At 34.2% G+C, this 19,343-nt stretch overlaps 1 protein-coding gene across 1 annotated transcript in view; it reads right to left on the reverse strand.

Annotated features, from left to right (window-relative positions):
• The window catches only part of LOC149578497 (Mitochondrial inner membrane translocase complex, subunit Tim44-related protein), a 220,744-nt gene that overhangs the window by 55,311 nt on the left and 146,090 nt on the right, over positions 1–19,343 (reverse strand). Inside the window, exons 5-6 of the mRNA XM_089829480.1 lie at positions 9,782–9,833; positions 3,808–3,900 (exon numbers count right to left, since the gene is read on the reverse strand). Coding sequence (XP_089685606.1) covers positions 3,808–3,900; positions 9,782–9,833 — 145 coding nt within the window. The remainder of the gene's footprint in view (positions 1–3,807; positions 3,901–9,781; positions 9,834–19,343) is intronic.

The following is a 19,343-nucleotide window of genomic DNA, read 5'->3' on the forward strand; positions in this document are numbered from 1 at the left end:
ATATGAAATTATTATAGAATTGTTATTATGGTGAAAGTGTTTTCTTGGGTGATTGCAGGAGAAGATGAAGAGGGGGGAAGCATTGCTAAACGGGATCATCAGAATGGGATGCTCACTTGGTTTAGTCATCAGGATCGACAGGTATGACCTTAAACTTCTTTGGAAAGGACACAATGATTTGAACACTAGATACATTTGTGGGACCCGCATGAGCTATTAAAAAAATAATCTAAGAAAGCATAAAATAATCTAATTAATATATAAAAACAAACCTCAAGGGATTTTAATTGATCTTTCATCATATTATTATAATATATATATACGTACATATAAATATAAAAATGAAATGGCACCATTATATTGTAATCACTTAATAAAATGATGTCACCTCATTAATATACTTCATGAACGTATGTAAATATATATTATAATAATAATTGAATTATAATATTTCCAACTCTTTCCTCCAACCTTTTTTTTTTTTCCCTTTCTTATCAATCGATTTAACACTTGGAAATTTGAATTGGCATATAATCTTTTAAACCGGTGAAAGCCAAGAAGTCACGGCTTGTTCCTTTATATGGAAGCCGTGAGAGGAGTCGGGCACCATATTCCTTTCTCCCGACTTCTTTCTGTTGTTGCGTTTCAAACTTCATTGCCTCCACACCCGACTTCTCCTCATCATATCAGATTATTTACTTCTGTCAATACCTGCAATACCATCCACTAAAGCCTTGTTCAAGCAGTTTGAATTACTATTCCTTGTCATGCAAGCATTCCAGCTAAAGATCAGAGACTATATGCACTACAAGTGACGTCTCAAAAAAATGGCGAAGACCAACCAGATTTCAAGTTCTTCAGAACAATACTAAATTCTTATCAGGTCATGGGTTACCATTCCAATATGTTTAATTTCTATAGCAGCTAGCTAGGCACAGGAACCTCCTTTATTTATGTCTATGATCACATTGGTTTAACTTGCTGATTAACCCTTGTAATTTATAATGAATTTTCTTCTTACATCATACTTTCCTAAATCATCATAAAAGAAGTTGAATAGTATCTCTTAAGGGAGTTTCTAAATGTGATAGAACTTGGATGAATGTTATTGATCTTGAGAACCAATTTTATTTGTGTCGCAATTCCTAATAAAAGGTATCAAGAGCAGAATGCTCATAATTTTCCAAAACACCTGGGATTCACCGACAGAGTAGCCATGAAATGGTGAAGAGGTGCAAAGCGCATAATGCTCATAATCTTTCAAATACCTAGGAATCACCAGCTATGTAGCCATGAAAGGTGAAGAGGTGGAATAAATCTGCAAAGAAATAGAAGAGAAATCAGACATAAATAACTTAAATAAAATATACTTAATAGCTCATGCTCATCCTTGTAATGAAACTTGTTGTCAAGTCAATTCGTGGTGATCGGGTCGTTGAGTCCACCAGAAATCCTTGGCCAAGGTAATTTATAGGCATGTTTGCGATCTAATGATCACTTGATGTCAGTAGCGTCGGACTGCCAATTATGTAAGCATGTTTGTTTCATAACTGTGCGGACATTCTAAACACCAGGATGCTCAAGTGGCTAAACTAAGAACATCCCAAGCCCGATCCCGAGGTAGGGAGGGCCTTTCTGCTTTAATAGAATGTGTGGGGATAAGCATGGTCTGAGGTTGGGAGGTTAAGCCTATGTCAATGCTTCTCCTCTCACCAAAGCCGAGGCTTGCACAACCAGCTAAAAATCTCCCGGATGATACTTGTATGTTCCATTCCTTCTTTTCTTGATAAACATTTACTTTACTTGCATGAAGACATTTATGTTTAGTTAATCGTTAATCTAGTTATTTTTCAGCTGATAATGAATATAGTTATGTTTAGTTAATCATTAATCTAGTTATTTCAGTTGAACATGAATACAGTTATCTTCAGTTAATCATTAAAATAGTTATGAACATTGATAAGGTTATGGTTAATTCAATTAATTGTTAAAAGCGACTAATGTCATGTGAAAAGCATTCACTTGTATATTTATGAACGTTGGAAATTCTCAGTTTAAACCGTCTTTGTTTTCGATATGAAAAATCCATTTGTTACAGGTTTGCTAGGAGAGGTCATACAGATGTATTGGGAGGTCGTACAGTATGCAAGGGCGAGCTTGTCGTGAGGAAGATGCAATTTTGGGGTGTTGTATGGTATGACTGTCAACTGTATAGCAAATTGAAGGTGGAAATTAAGTATGTAGGCCAAACAGGGATGATTAGATTTGCTAATAAACTCATAAAAGAATGAAGTAATGATTCCAGATAACAATAAATATGTATATAATGGCAGATGGCGCTCTAGATGTGCCAGATCCAAAGCAAAACAGAACACAACAAAAAAGGGTGAGGGATGAATCCCACCGAAACTGCAGGAGCCAAATAGGGAAGGTCTTTCACTTCCAAAATGGCGAACAACAAAGAACTCCAACAGGAATTCGCAGTACAAAGAAAAAATAATCACCTACCAAAGACTACCTACAAGTCATACTTAAATACCCATCAGGGAAACCTTTCTAAGGGTGTACAAATATAGCCGACGGCTACACATACCTACGGAAACTAATACAAAAATAGGTCCGAGATATACTAAATCAATTGGCCCATTGACAAAAGTTTAATTAATAATTTATTTTATGACGGGAACATTAGAAACTGTACAAGTATAGGTGGAATCCAAGATCACTCATTTGGTTGTAACGTGAGTTACCAACTAGGGAATAAAAGCATTTTTTGGGATGCCTTTACTTGTCACTTGCCCAAGTTACATCAATTCAACATTGTGTTGTTAGATCTATATGGCAGTAGTCATTGTGTTTTCAGTTGACTTATGTTAAGGTCCATATGATGGTATTATTCTGCTACATTGCCGACTTTACTAAAAATCATTGGCTATCTTGGCTTTGGGGCTATGATTCAGGCTGAAGATAGCGTGAGTCCTAATTCTACTTCTTTCAATTGCCCTCTTCATCAATGAGTATCTTAAGCTCCCTGACAAATCTAGGACTCAATCAAGTGCTTCTATATCTTCAGGAGGCCTTCCAACTGATCATCTTACTAGTCAAATGATTTGTATATTTTTATTGCAATCAATTAGTAGAGTGGAAATCATGATACATACATATGATATTTTTGGTTTTCATTGGATCAGCAACTCTAACAAGGTGCTGGACACAGTTATCAGGATGGTATACTAGATGACTGACTAGTTGTGTCTTTGATTAATTTCTACCATCAGCAATGCATCCACCAACTCCAAGTTTGAAGTAGGAAATAAAACAATAAATGAATACAAACAGAAACAGTAAGAACACAAAAGAAATTGAAAGAAAATACATCTATTGAGTCATTCAACAAAAAACAGGAATGTCTTAATTGAAAAAATCTATCACAGAACAGTAGACACAACACAGGCATGACTAGCATGTTGGCTGAATTAACTTCATGGATGGTCAAGCATACAATTTTGTGAAGATTGACAAGCCTATAGGAGATAACTCCTAGATGTTGTTCGGAATCAACTCCACCCAACATACCTCTTGCTAAGTTTGTAATCAAATGTAAAGCTAGATTCTATCAATTTGTAAATAGTAGTATCTACATAATAGTTACGGCTATAGCTTTTTTGAGGACCTCACTGTCATGCAAGTAATACGTACAGCGAATGTTAGCAATCTAGCAAACATGGCATCATTATGCAAGACTGAATCCCTAGTCATTATACAAGAAAAATGTTTCTTTAACCAAAAGAAATAAATTATATCTACCTCCTTGTAGTGCTGTACAGCTTCTCGATAGAACTTTGGTTTTGAGTAACCTGCCAGTTTTCTCAATTTAGCAATTGCGTATGCAGTCTTAAGCTGCGACATGAATAAGCACATATCAATACCACATAAATGGAACTTTTCAAAGCTATGACCTCATAAACTTGAAAAGCATGAATTTGAATATGTGAAGGTGAAGGTCAAACGTTGGACACAGAAAAAAATGACTTTAAACAATAGTATCAAAGATGGTCATCCTTGAAATCATGTAGTGGCTTATGCCCCTTGCACAATTTGGTATAAATAAAGCTGTATTAAACACCCATGGTTGACTGGAAATTACATGCTATGGGAAGTGGAATTGTGGCAAATGTATACAATTAACAATGTTTTATCATATTGTGCTACACCCTTCACATGTGTGTGGCACAGTATATGAATTAATATTGTCCATAATCATTTTGATTCAATAATTATTTTGAGATTATTTGGAATACCCAAACAAATTGTGGAAAAGAATTTAGTTCTCAAACATGAAACTCAGATTGCAAAAGATATCAAAGCAATACATGAGTCAATACCTAGAAGCAACTATTAGAGGAAATATTACATATGCCAATGAAGCTCAGGGATAAGATATTGTCAAGCCAATCTTGTATTTGTAATGCCCACAAATGTGTAACCTTATTGATGAACTCTTATGTTTTGTTACAAGCTAAGATCGGTGTTTATTTGAAAACTTTTACATATATTGAAAAAATAGCTTCAATAGTGTTGATGAGTGTTTTGTGGCCAAACCAAAACAGAATAAAATACCAAGGTTTCTTACCCTCTCTTAAGAAAAATTCCGTGTAAGCTAACATTGCAAAAGATCATACAAGTGACTCTTAAGGTTCTTTTATGCCAGATCTCTACTTGTGGAAAAACTCAATGGTCATTGCAATATGCTCGCAACACAAAGGGACTTCCATTTGAACTGTTCACCTCTTCCACAATGCTGACTGAAACTTCTTCATCAGATATTGCAATCTTGTGATACTTCTTCCTTGAACGACAAAACTGAAATGTACTGAAAGTAAAAGGGGAAAAGGTGAAAGAAATCTAGTCTATTTATAGGGAAATGATATCAATGGATAGTACTCCAATGGACAAACTTCAAGATAACCATGTTCTATGTCAGCAAGATCAACTAAAACTCCACAAGAACTGGTGCAATCTTCTGAGGGTTATGCAAGCATTTTTCATATCATAATGTACACCATCATAATGAGAAATCGAAGCTAAGCATCCATATAAAAAGGGCTCAGGAAAAGTTTTCATTGCAATTTATAATCTACAGGATGAAAAAAGTACGACGCATGGAAATTCATCAAACACCATTACATTCTCCATTGAATAGTAAAACTTTATTTAACAAATAGAAATTGGAAGAACACCCTGCAAAAAGGTAAAATAAACATGAATCCACCAATATCTTCAATGAAATCATATTTTTATTTCTCCAAATCTTACAACAATGTTTTCTCCTCCTATCCTACTTCTACTCTAAGGAACAAAAGCTCTTAACTTCTAATGAACCAGTTATTTGCCTATGAATTACAAATGACAAGGCATGGCCTTTTATAGAGCTTCTTATAAAAGTGAATGGTCAAGATTGACTCAAAATCGAGGGTTGTGATTAGATGATGAAATCCTAATTAGGGTTTTACTAACAGTAGCTTATGTGTTGCCAAGTTGTGGCTCCACGTGGAACAATGAAAAGGATGGTAACTCACTACCAAGACAGTGAGTCAAATTGTCCATTTATGAGAGAAGATTCTGACTTGGGATTAAATGCCCTTTCACCCAGATTAACCTACACTTGATTCCTTTCTCTTAAATGCAGCAAATATGGACATGTCAACTTGTATACCTTTGATTAATCAATTAAGATCATTGGTGGCGATGTCCCCACTTAGTCATTACCAGTCTAACCCAAATTTAATATTTATGTCCTAAGCGAAATGGATAAAGATATATTGATTTTGTTTATGAAAATCAAAGCAAAGGGAATTATTCATTCATCCCATTAGATTCTCTCTCTCTTTATATATATATATATATATATATATATATATAACTATACTGAGTTTATTACTGTTTCAATTTGATGAAAATTAGGCATGTAATCAAGGCATTTAGAGACCAATTAAAAAAGGATCCCTTAAAGTTTACAAGTCCGAGCCCGTATTCTATCTTGGGACTTGCCTTCAAGGCTTCCGAGACGTCAATCCCTACCCTGTCTTGGGAGTAATACAACTGATTGGATTTAGAGAAGCCCCTCCTTTGAAACATTAGAGCCCCTTTCTTCTCAAGAAGAAATAGTAACAAGACTGAATATGGTTTTCTCTGAATACTCATTTATATTCCTTATTCATCTCTTCCTTACAAAGAGTCTCAAACATATTTTATATAACGTTTATTTCTTCTCTGATATTTTCCTTACAATACCAGTTATATAATATAGAATAATACCTTCAATCTGGTCGGTAATCAACTTATATATACATTTTATAATCTATGATCTGATGCCTTCAGACACATGTTAGAATATGTCATACAAAAATATTACTCTATCACCTATGCTTAGGTATGTATGTATGTGTGTATATGTATGTACGGATGTATGTATGTATATATGTGTGTGTGTATAAATATGTATATGTATATATGTGTGTGTGTGCACGTGTGTGTATATGTATGTCTGTATGTGTGTGTGTGTATATATACACATGGTATATAATTGCTGATATCAGATTATTTTATGAATGTATAAAATATTCTTATTTCTTTATCTAAATGTAAATATACATATGTCAATATAAAGGATATGTATACATAATTCTGTTTACTACTATATGTATATCTGTAATGTGTATTAGAAGTGATTCTGATTACTAATATACATAGTCTCAGTTGCCTCTCTAGGGGCTATTGTCACCTCTAAATAATTCACTATTCTGTTTTGTATCATCTCCTTTCCATCCTATTAATACTTTTCCCAATCCTTTTCCCCTACTTATACGGTGGCTGACTTTATCCTAAGAGTCACTATTCTGTTTTGTATCATCTCCTTTCCATTCAATTGATACTTTTCCCAATCCTTTTCCCCTACTTATACAGTGGCTGACCTTATCCTAAGAAAAGGTGACTGGACAATGTGAATGCTGTTTTGATATTAAATCATTTTTCCCATTCGATAATTTTCTTTAATCCTTCATTCTCCCTTTTTATAATACTCAAACGAGGGCAGAAGGATGTCGCAGCTTTTCTGCTCAACTATTTGTATTTAGTTTAGGATATGATTACTTTTTGTTGATACTTAAATATATATTGTATTATATGTTTTATTCTATATTTGATATTATGTTAATATATGTTTATCTTTATATTTTAAGATCTATATATATTTAATAGTATCATATATATTATTGTTATATGATATTAATATTTGTTTTGGATGTATGTAGCATAATAAATAAGTATTATAATGATGAGACCAAATATATAATATTTTTATTATAATTCTATATTTATTTATTTATTTTATATTTTAATATAATTAAAATTTCTATTGTTGAATTCTTATATGTTATTAACCCCTATGTTAAAGAGGCGTCACATTTCCCGCCACATCAACACATTGGGTGCCATGCGAATTTGGGAAATAATCACGGGCAATATTTTCTAACTACATCATTTTGTGACTAAGGTCCTAACTTTGATTCACTCTTATAAAAGTCAATCCTTGATCATTTTCTTCCTTCCACATACCTTCTTGAAATGGATCGGAATCCATCTTTCATGATTCATTTTGGAATATCTCCCACAAAATTGCTTAATTATGGTTTTGAATTTCACGAAGAAATTCAAGATGTTACATTCTTCTATATTTATACTTGAACTTTGAACTTTGAGGTCTTTAACCTTGAATGTCTTGAACTAATTATCTGGATGGAGTTTTGGAATTCATGTGTCCGGAACTTGAATGCCTTCAATTAGATTTCTCATGGTGTCCTTGTATTTTTTTACACCGGATTTCTTCATCCTTGATATTTCTTGCATTGATTTCTTCATCCTCTAATTTGTCAAGATGACATATTTCATCAAAATATCTTCCTAGGAACTCCTAGTTTACATCTCTAATTCTCTTCAATGGGCACATTTGAGATCTGGAGAGGGAATTTAACCATTTTGTCAATTTTTCAATGTTTCTTTTCAATCTTGGTCTTGGGCGTACATGAGATATGAGGAGGAATTCAATGATTAATCAGATTTCAAAAACCCATTGCAAGTTCTTTCTTTAGCGCATGTTAGAAGTGGATGTAGATTTCGAACACTATGGAAAATTCATTGTCATAGTTGAACAAGCACCTTTGGATGCATATGAGGCACAATGGAAGAAACTTGGACTTTTTGACAATCCCTCGATCATTGTGTATTGGCACTCTAGAGCGCATTTGAGACATGGAGAGGGATTCTTTTACACTTCAACAAATTCTTTTCACTTACAGAATATGTACCCTTGGACGCAAATGAGATAGGTAAGCAGATATTCACTTTTTGAAAAATTCCTTGCCACTAGAAAATCAGTGCTTATGAGTGCTCTCAAGGCATGTGGAAGGAAATTTCTTATACCAAGCCAATTTTTTACATCTCTATGTCCCCTCTTGATCGACATTTAGCTATTTTTTACATTTTCATTCTCCTCTTCTTCCTTGTGCATATTTGAGAGAATTTCATGGAATTTTCCCCGACTTAGCCAGTTTTTTTTTTAATTATTTTCTACTTTCTCCAATTTCAGTGCATATGAGAAGGGGTCATGGAATTTTCAAACACTTAGCCAACATTTTTGAGTGTATGCTATCTTGAGCACATTTTAGCCACAATAGAGGATTTTTCTTGGTAGCATAATTTCTTGGTACCTTGGAATACCCCCTCTCAAGTGCACAAATTGGAGATGGAAGACTTACAAATTTCAAAAATTCCTTAACAATGGTCAATCTCCTCCCTTATGCATTAATTTGAGGTGAAGGATTTTCTTTGAATTGGCAAAATTTTGATATTCTTCATGCCCTATCCTCTTCTGGACATTTCTTGACAAGGATCTAGGATTTTCTAAAAATTAGCCAAATTTTGATCATCTACCTTAGTGTTCAATCTTCTAAATCTGAAACTAGATATTCTTTGTTATTCGTCTACCAATGCTCACTAGTTGCTAGAAATAGTCCTACCAAAAATATACTTTTACAAATCATAAGCTTGTTCAAACACAACATTAGACCATTCAAAGGCACAGTGAAACTTACTATAAAAGACAATACTAAAAATAGTAAATTTCTCCAAACTCAAAATAAGGCCAAACAGGGACACAATGAAGCTTGCTAAAAATAGTAAGTTCTTCTAAACTCCAAAATTAGGCCAAATGTAGGAATGGTGAAACTTTATAAAAAAATTAATTACCTATTAGACTAATAAGATAATGTAATTTGTTTTGCGTAGTTAAATTTAAGATCAGTTTATATTGTTGCTCAAATAATTTCAATATATCGTTGAAATCTTAATGTAATAACGAACCAAATGTTGATACCAATTTAATAACGAGAATTTAACTTTATCGATGTATTTCTTCTCATGATTATAAACTTAAGATGTATGTAGTAAACCTATTCTTGCACTTGCAAATCAACTCTTAAACCTTAGTGAACCTAGTTATTTTTATCTTTAAAAAAAAATTGTGTTTTTGCCCTCATAATTTTGGGCATGACATTTCCAGCAATAGCAAGTTTGTCAAAACACTCAAAAATTCACTAGCATTCCCTTCGGAGTGTCAATTTCAATTTCATAAACAAAAACATTTGAAACCTTCTCTAAAATTTCAATATTCTACATTTTCTGGATAAATAAAGCCAAACCCATGTTGGTGTGAAATATCTACCTCTGAGATCAAACCATCCTTAGTCCTTTTCCAGCCCGCCCTTGTAAATAATCTTCATGTAAACCAACCAAATAATTGAGAAATTAAGCAATTATGGCAAAATAATATTTTTAAAGTTAAGCTTAAAAACAGACATTGAAAAATTAGCCAATCTTATGAAAGGAAAATTTATTAAATCATGACTGAAAGCCACTAAATTATGCAGATATAAAACATTAAATTAAAACTAGACAAAATCTTGGTTAAAAAATTGTGTGGAGAAAAGCGTTTGCAAAATCAACTTTACATTTGAAGCTCTCAAGCTTTAGGAGGCAGGTTGCCAATTAAAATGGAGTAATTGTGAGCGAACCTCAGTTGCCAAGTGACGGTATTTACAGACACATCATTATGTATATGCCTCTTGAATCTTAGATTTATAAAATATTATTACCTGTATAACTTTATAAGATTTAAATATTCTTGTCATTGTAAGCCTATATAGTATATACATTCTAATAGTATATGTTCTTTATTTCTCTTGAATATTAATCACAGCACATAACAAATGTACAGGTCAATCAGGTTTTTACCCTTTATCCTGTACTTACTCTATTATAATATTATTTCTAAATTGTGACCAGATTACTGATGGCCCATAGCCTATAGCTTGATTTCTTACCATTTAAAATAGGTATTTGAGAGCAAGTTCCAAATTTCCTTTTAAATTTAAAACTACACAATATGATAAAATGAAAAGCAAACAAGGATTTCGCTGGGATACAATAACCAAAGGTATGACTAGCAAAGGAGTATAGAGGTAAATGGAGGAGTCGGTCTGGATGGCAGGAACAAAAGAATAGTTTTAGAAAAAACAAGGAAGCTATACTTGTTGGGAAAAAAGAATGTGAGAAGAAAAAACTAAGCAGGCTTATCAAAAAGGTGTAATGTCCTCTTTTTCTAGACATTATTTCGTGATGTTTGTTAGTCCTATTCCCAATGATTCTCCAAGCTAACCAAGACAGTAAAGGGTTCAGTATGGGATTTGGCCTAGGCACTTCCAGTTCCAAGCCAATTGGAACTGTTTTGACAAGGTTTCCCAATACTAACTACTTATATTAAGTCAGCAACGTTCACTCTTTTGGCCTTTTTCAGGATTGGACTTGAAGCATATCACCAAGAGCTTTCCAACAAGCCATCACACATGGTCTTCTGAGTTCGTTAGAGCATTTATGTTCACATCAGAAGATCTAATAGTCTATTACTATGCCACTTTATTGTTAAAATGGATATATAAATTATAAGTGTATTAATAAAAGGCGCAGAGAGAAATATTAAGAGACAGGTGAAGGAAATTGAAGAGTCCTAGGGGTGTGTAACAAAATGGACTTTCGGAGGCTCATCCTCTTCATGCTTGGATTAACTTTGATTATGGGATTTCTCTCAAAGAAATTGAGGAAGCTTCAAGCTTTCTTTCTAAAACATAAGGATAGAAACCTTCAAGCATACTGATGGATTGGTCGACAACCCGATTCGTCATCAATGATGGATTCGTGATAAAATTCACAATTGTATTTCAAGTTCTTTGATTATCTGATCTGACTGTTACTATTGCATTTAGGATTGGATTATATTTTGTTATTGTATTATTGATTATTATAATTGTAAGAATTTGCCTAAGGGCAAAATTCACCCAGGAACTAAGAACACAAACACAAGCACACAGTAGACTAAAAATGGATATGATCAATTAATCAAAGTATGTCCGAATACATTGCTCTATTCAGAATGTGATTTTGAAACACACTAGGAGTGCCTGTATATAAAGGCCTCTAAAGAAGCACCTAGAATGTCTCTAGAAACAACCAGAAGATAAGACAACTAAGCACCTTATCCAACATTCTAGATGAATGGATAAGAATGATAAAGTGTCATATGTGTATAGAAGATTCCTATGTTGTAGACAACATGTGCTTAAAAGAAATGCGGACCCCTGTGATGTCATCATGACAACTCACAAGAGTGCACATACTCCTAAGTGTCTCTCAAATAAAATAATGCAAATTAAATTAAATAATGCATTAACCTAAGTAAACTTAAGTAAGTGTAATAAGTAAATACTTATTTACACCAACAATAATGCAATAACAATTCTAAGAGTTTTAATCTGAGTACATGCTGGTTTTATTATTGGTTATTCTTAAATTTGTTGCATAAGTTTATCTTGGTAATTCTGAAAATTATTTGGGAGATTTTGGGTTAAAAATTTGGGTAGGATAATTTAGTGGTATCAGAACTGGTTTTCCTACCAATCTGTGAAAATTTCATGAGCGACAAAATTTGTCAAGTTCAGTAATTGGACCAGAAATTACATACTTTACTGGTATTTTGTTATCACTTTTGAAGTAACATTGTTGCTGGTCACCGTTTCTTAAGAGCCGATCTAATCAATTTGTTTTGAATACTTTTATAACTGTCAGGTTACTTTATTATATTCTGCGACTTTACCATATCAAACAATACTTTTTACCCTTCCTATTGGTTCTCAGCAATATGAGATTATATTGAAGCTAGTTGTATATGGTGGGGGGAGAGGGTAAGTAGTAAAGATTGAGTTGAAGGCAATAATATATTCTTCCATTCAATGATTAATAATTGGCAGAACCCATTGAAATCCATTGTTCAAACATTGAACATTAGAGATTTCTGTGAGTCGTAGATATTAAATATTTGATATAGGAGGTCCATTATTATTATTTTCCAAATATCTAAACTATGTAAGGTAATTATTTGATGCTACCGCTATGGGAAGGAGTATAGTATTCAACATTGGACATCATTGGGTTCAGAAAATATTTGGGGAGCCAACCTTTGTAAGCAATTTTTTCACTTCAGTAGCCAAAGAGGAAATCTTTCAAGAACCAGAATATTAGCTGAAGAATTTTGCCATTTCAATAGCCAAAGCAAAAACCTTTCAAGAACTACAGTATTGGCTGAAGAATTTGTAATGTCCCTCCTTGGTATAGCTTGAGATATCAGGACCAATACTTTATTTCCTTATATGAGTAGCTATCTAGTCTTTACAATTGCATTGTGCAATGGAGATTATATACAATTTCTCTTTCTACTCTGTCTTATATATTAATCGATACTAATCCCATTAGTATTTTTTATATAAGATTTATTTATTCTTAATATATGTTATTCGGTTTTAACTCTCAATTATCTGCTGATATTTCCATCCGATTATGATAAGAAGTTGATTAATTACTGGTATGATAAGGATTGAACTTCCGTCCAAGTTTTAGATGAGTACTGATCACAGCATGAGTTTCTTATCAAGAAAATACAATATCCTGAGGCTTGGCAAAAATCTGATAGTTGGTATCCTTAGGAATTGAATGATCTTACTCTTTCTGGTTTATTATGTATCATGCTAGAGGCTGCACCCTCTGAAATCAACTTCTGATGTTTGAATGCTCTAATATCATAAAGTCTTCCAATGGTTATATCAGATGAACTGTATGTGTCTAGTGTCTCTTCCTCTGAGTACGAGACTTCCTGTGATGAATGGCTTTGAATTTTGCAATTGCTGTAGTGGATATTCTTCCACATGTGGCTCTCTATTTCTCCTGATGTTGGCTCCAATCTTTCCTGTCGTCTACAAGACTATGCCCTGCTCCCTTCATGCTGAACTCTACACCCATTTGGGGAATGAGAGACCAACTCCTTTGATCATGTTAATAGTGATCTTGATGACCCAGTCTTTAGTGAGCATGAGTATTGAAATAGATGCCAGTGTGCTCCTTTGGTATTTTCTTCCTTCTATCCATGGTGTTCGATCAGACCTGAATGTTATTACTTCTGTCACTGCCCACCTCGTATTGGTGCTTACCTCAACATTCTAAGTTTGTATTGATTGTACCTTTAACATCATCCATGGCCTTTGATATAACTCATAGTTAGCAGCTGGAGGCTTAGTAGAATGAATATGTGCGTTTTCATTTTATGTGAGTTCGATTCCGTCTGTTTGTGTTCACGTCACTAGCAATCTGCCAACCGTTCCAGTGGAATACCTGACTATTGTACCGGTCTGCGTATGACCACCTATTGATGCCTCTGAACGATATTTTGCTTTTTTTGTCTTAGTTTCTGTTCACGACTGTTGTAGTTGATGGGGTTAACGTCACCAAGTACAATTGTCTCTGCCAGAATCATGTCTTCAATGCCTTCATTTGGTTATATTCACTGCTCTTATTATCCTTCAGCGATATTGGTACTGTCACCTACGAATGTGATTGTTTCTGCTTATATCCTTTTATATCCTACTCTGATTTTTTGCTTCCTTTCTTCTCTATATTCCCCTTCTAATCGGGTGCCTGTGGTTTATATATATGGGTGATCATCCTTGGAAAGGCATGACCTGTACAATTAATTTGGAGTGACGTGTATATTAAACTTGTGGAGGACCCTACTACTTGTCTGATTTATTCACATTATATTCATTTTCTTCTCCCAATTGTAGACAACACTCTTCTCCCTATAGTGATATTATTATTTAGTAATAATATTAAAACATTATATTCTTTATTTTTATCTTCATTCTAGAATGACTTCATTTGCCATATAATAATATCATCTAATATCTTATATCTTTATTGCATTTTACTATATTCTATAATATTCTTCTATTATCATTATATTGATAATATAATTAATAAGTATTTTGATTATAATTTATTTATTCATTATTATTATTATTTTGTTAACATTTATTATTTAATTCTATTTAAGGAAAATAGGGGACATGACAGACTTTTTCCGTTTCAGTACCCAGAGCAGAAATCTTTCAAGAGACAGAATAATAGCTAAAGAATTTTGTTTGTTGTAATTTATATTGTGGCTTGGTCAATTGTATGTTTAAGGATTATATATGGCAAAGCGAGAGCATGGGAATTTTCTTTTTAGCATTGTATTAAAAATCATCCACAATAGATGTTAAGCAAGAGCTCAGGAAATTAACAAAAAAATTGTCTGTTGTTAATCCTGTCAGGTGGCGTATATTTATTAAAAACTGTTGTTCATTTATAATATTGGAGTGTTGTCTTCAAATCATTGGACAATTATATCCGCTGAGTGACTTTGTCATGAATGATTTTGCTGTGACAGGAACCATTACCTCTATTTGCAACTATGCTGTTTCATCTTCTTTCGAGTAGGTAATGGAAGTATTTTTTGAGCAGTGAATGCTTAGAACATTTTTTTTTAGTGTTTTCCATATTGACATAAGGAGATTTACCGATGAGTATTAAACGTCAAGTGATGGGATAGTTGGTGGAGTGCAGGTCTGCCATCAAGCATTATTCAAAACTGCATCTACAACATTTGTCCAGTTTGGAAGTTAAAAGAGTGCAGTTCCTCATAAAAGCAAGTTACCTAGAAACATCTGGGGCTAACGAAGATTTGAGAAAAAGTTTACAGTGGAATTCTTAATAGGAGATTGGGCGTTGTGTTCAAATCGTTAGGCATAAAATATTGGCAATGAAGAACTTCAAGGCAATGTATGCCTTCAACAGGTCTTGACATATAAGGGAGGGGCATGGGTGCAGTCTTGATAAAACATAAGCCACTTTTGGTAGTTTAACTTTTATTTAACAAGGCTCAATTAATGTTGTGAATTCCCAGGGTGATATTCATCTCATAATTGATGGCAGAATAATGCAAATGCTCCAAAATTTGTACTACTGTGATGGATGACTATGTTCTTGCCCAGCCTTTGATCTTCTTATGAAATATGACCCTCCTTGGAACTATATACTGTACAAAAATTGATATGGTTGGTTAAACAAGATAGCAGGTCATGGTCATTAAGATACTCAATAAAGTCTGTTTGGGAGTTTGTAGTCTTAACCGTGCAGCTTCCTATCATCATTAGCCATAAAATTAAAAATGCGTGGAGTTGTGGTTATATTAATAGTAGTGCAATGAATGTCCAAGGCAGTCTGTTCCCTGGTTGAATTTGAAGCAGCCAAAATGTGAGGATTCATTGGCTAAGTGATTCAGTTTTGTGCACATCCTTTAGTATATTTATCTGTTACTTCTTGTTTGATGTTGACATGGCAGTTAGATCTTGAATCTCCTTGAGGTTGTAATCCTTCGTAATTATCAAAAAATTGGCAAAGTGTTTAGGGAAGGATTTGTATTCTGTGTAATGTATGTCAAACCTTCTTAATAAAATAGACTGCAAATACATCATCTCTTTTCATTATCCTAAAGCTGAAATTGAAGGAGGTTGTAATCCTTTGTAATTATCAGAAAATTGGCAAAGTGTTTGTTGCAGTTTTACAAGGGAAGGATTTGTATTCTGTGTAATGTATGTCAAACCTTCTTAATAAAATAGACTGCAAATACATTATCTCTTTTCATTATCCTAAAGCTGAAATTGAATATTTAAGAACATATAATTTTGCAAGTTAGCAACAAAGACTTGCAATAGTATTTCAAGGCAACAAACAAACTTAAAAGCCTCAATCAGAAACAAGCCACCATCCTGCAATCAAACTGTTGTTGAAGGAAGCGCAAAAATTTGTAACTTCTCATTGTGAGTGTAATTCATGGCAATTAAACTGCAGAAATTTTCAGTGGGAAACAGAACTAAACTTTATAGTGCATCAGATTTGGAGGAAATTCAGTTTGAAAAATACAAAAAATAAAGATAATGGAAAATCTGGAAAACAAAGTTTTCTCCAAAGAACTTAAGTAGACATGTTATGATAAACAGCTAAGGAAAGAACAGGAAGTAGGCAATTGGCTCTAAATAATTTGTTTGCAGTTGGAATCTATAAAGACTTTGGATGGTCTTCTTCCTAAACTAGAAGAATCAGAAACATGTTTGTTCAAAGTAGACCAGGCAGATTGTAGACTCCCTGATTGGGCTTTGCAGCCCGCAATGCTCGCCTTGGTTCAGCAGAAGTTTATGGATCATCCACATAGAGATGTTAGGCTAGCAGTGGCTTCATGTCTCCTTGAGATTACACTGATAACCACACATATAGCAGCATATAATGATGATGTGTTGAAGGAAGTTTTGCATATAATTGTGAAATTGTTTTACGGGCTACATGATGACAAAGGCCTTGCCTTTGTTAAGAGGGTTAAGATCTTAGAAACATGACAAAGGTCAAGTCATTATCCATTATGATTGACCTTGAATGTAATTATCTAATCCTCCACATGTTTCAATGCTTCGTGGCTGATAACAGCAAACATCATTCAGATAATGTGGCTTGCATGCACAGCGTGATATTCTTAATCCTTGATAATATCATGATATATGCAAACAATTGCAATCAGATTTGTTGGCCATTTGGAGGAAGAAACATGTTGTATCACCTATTGCATATGAATTCTCCAAAAGATTGGTTGAGCATAAAATAGAAATGTTCAAGGAGCACATGATTAAAAAGTATTTAATAGGCTTAAAAGTTGTAGGGTCTCCGGAAATAAGCAAAAATGAAATGAGAAGAAAGCAGATTTGTTTCACTTGCCAGCGACGTTGGGCACCTCATCATGTTTGTGGGGATTGTAATGATGAGAAGGGAGCCAAAGAAGTTTAGAACAGCAATGAAGGAGATAGTAATCTCATAGGTTTACCCCCACAAAATAACACAAATATTGGCTATAAGATGATTCCAGCGATTGCTATTAGTAATGGATACACAAACCTCTATATTGGTGAACTGAATATTATCATTGACAAACAGTTTAATGAGGATGATCTAACTCAAGAAGAGTGTAATGGAGTCTTTACATGATAAGAATTTGCTTGAACACAATGACATAACAGCAACCTTGTCTTCGCACACAAATCAATCAAACAAGGAGCATGAGGCTTACAATGACATTGATGACATCCTTGTGGGAGTGATGAACCATGTGATCTTTATGAAAGCAACTCAATTGTTCATGATCGTGATTTAGATGAGCAACCAAAATAGAATTTCAAGATGATCGTGTTTTCTATGACCAACCAGAAAATGCATGCCAAAATGACCATGATTCTTTAAGAAACAGCTAAAAGTTAATGATGATATAGTTGTTGCTGTAATATTTCCGTCATAAAATAAAATAAATTAATAACTTTATTTGGGGTCCCAATTGATTTTTGTATATCTCAGGCCGATCTTTAATTTTCCATAGGTGTAGGTGTTTTCCATATCTTGTGTCAGCACATTGTTTCTCCCTCAGGAGTTTCCTCCAACGGGGTATATATGTCTGTCGGATTAGTTGTTGTAGGTATATGAATTTGGATTATTTAATTTGTATACAAATTCCAGTTGGAGTTCAATATTATTTGTCATTTTGGAAGTGGAAGATCTTCCCTACTTGGCTATTCTGCATTCAGTGGGATTCAACCCTCGCCCTATTTTGTCTTTGTATTATTACTTTTGCTTTGGATCTAGCACATCTAGAGCGCCATCTTTTTTTACAAATATATTTGCACCAACTGCACAACTTACAAATTTGATAACTTTCCAAAGAGCTGATTCAAACCAAGTTCGAACATAGACGACAAATTTACCAACACCCCCATACGACATCCCCATTGCACCATATCCCCTCTAGATCAAATTCTTCTTTGGGTCGAGTACTCCTTCGGGTCGACTTTCCCTAAGGATTTAGATCTCCTTCATACCGAGTTTCCCTTCAGATCGAATTCTCCTTCGGGTTGAGATCCCCTTCGGACCAAGTTTCCCTTCAGGTCAAGATTCCCTTTACACCAAGTCCCCCTCGGATCAAGTTTCCCTTCGAATCAAGTTCTCCTTCCAATTGAATTTCCCTTCGGATCGAGTTCCCCTTCGGGTCAAGTTCTCCTTCGGGTCGATTGTTCCTTCGGATTCAGATCTCGTTTGGACCAAGTTTCCCTTTGGATCAAGTTCTCCTTCAGGTCGAGATCCCCTTCAGACTAAGATTGCCTTTGAACAAAGATCACAACCGACCAAGATCGTCTTAAAGACATTACAGTGGTTAAAGCCAATGATTTTGCCACCCTGTGGAAGTGAATGCAAGTTTATACCCAAAGAAGAAGGCGAGATAACATTGTTGGCGGAATGGCGGATCCACAAGATCCTATGACAAAACTCATGAACCTTTTAAGAGAGCTCAATAGAAACCAAATGCAAATCAACGAAACCCAAAGGCTAATGAAGGAAACATTACAAAAATTGGTCAAGGGAGAGGCAACGGGAGAACAAAATGGGCATAGCGACGACTCTATTACGAGAAGGACAAACCCTCAACTCTCTTGCTCTCAACCTTCAATACCTATCTTCCTTCCAAGGATGGAGGCACCATGCAAAGAAAGAGAGACCACTTTTCAAGAAATGCAAGAACAACTTCAAGAAGATTGGAGGAATGCAAATATGGAAGGTGATATATCCTACAAAGACTATGTTGATCTCATATGAGATATTCAGGCGGGGGAAATCGTGGTTATTTTAATAATGATCTCCAAAGAAAGATCAGAAAGATAAACTTCTCACCATTTGATGGATCTAGAGCCATCACCGCGCAGGCATGGGTTCTG

The sequence above is a fragment of the Cupressus sempervirens genome, chromosome 1 (assembly GCF_028749045.1).
Source record: "Cupressus sempervirens isolate cs-2001-9-10 chromosome 1, ASM2874904v1, whole genome shotgun sequence".
NCBI lineage: Eukaryota > Viridiplantae > Streptophyta > Pinopsida > Cupressales > Cupressaceae > Cupressus > Cupressus sempervirens.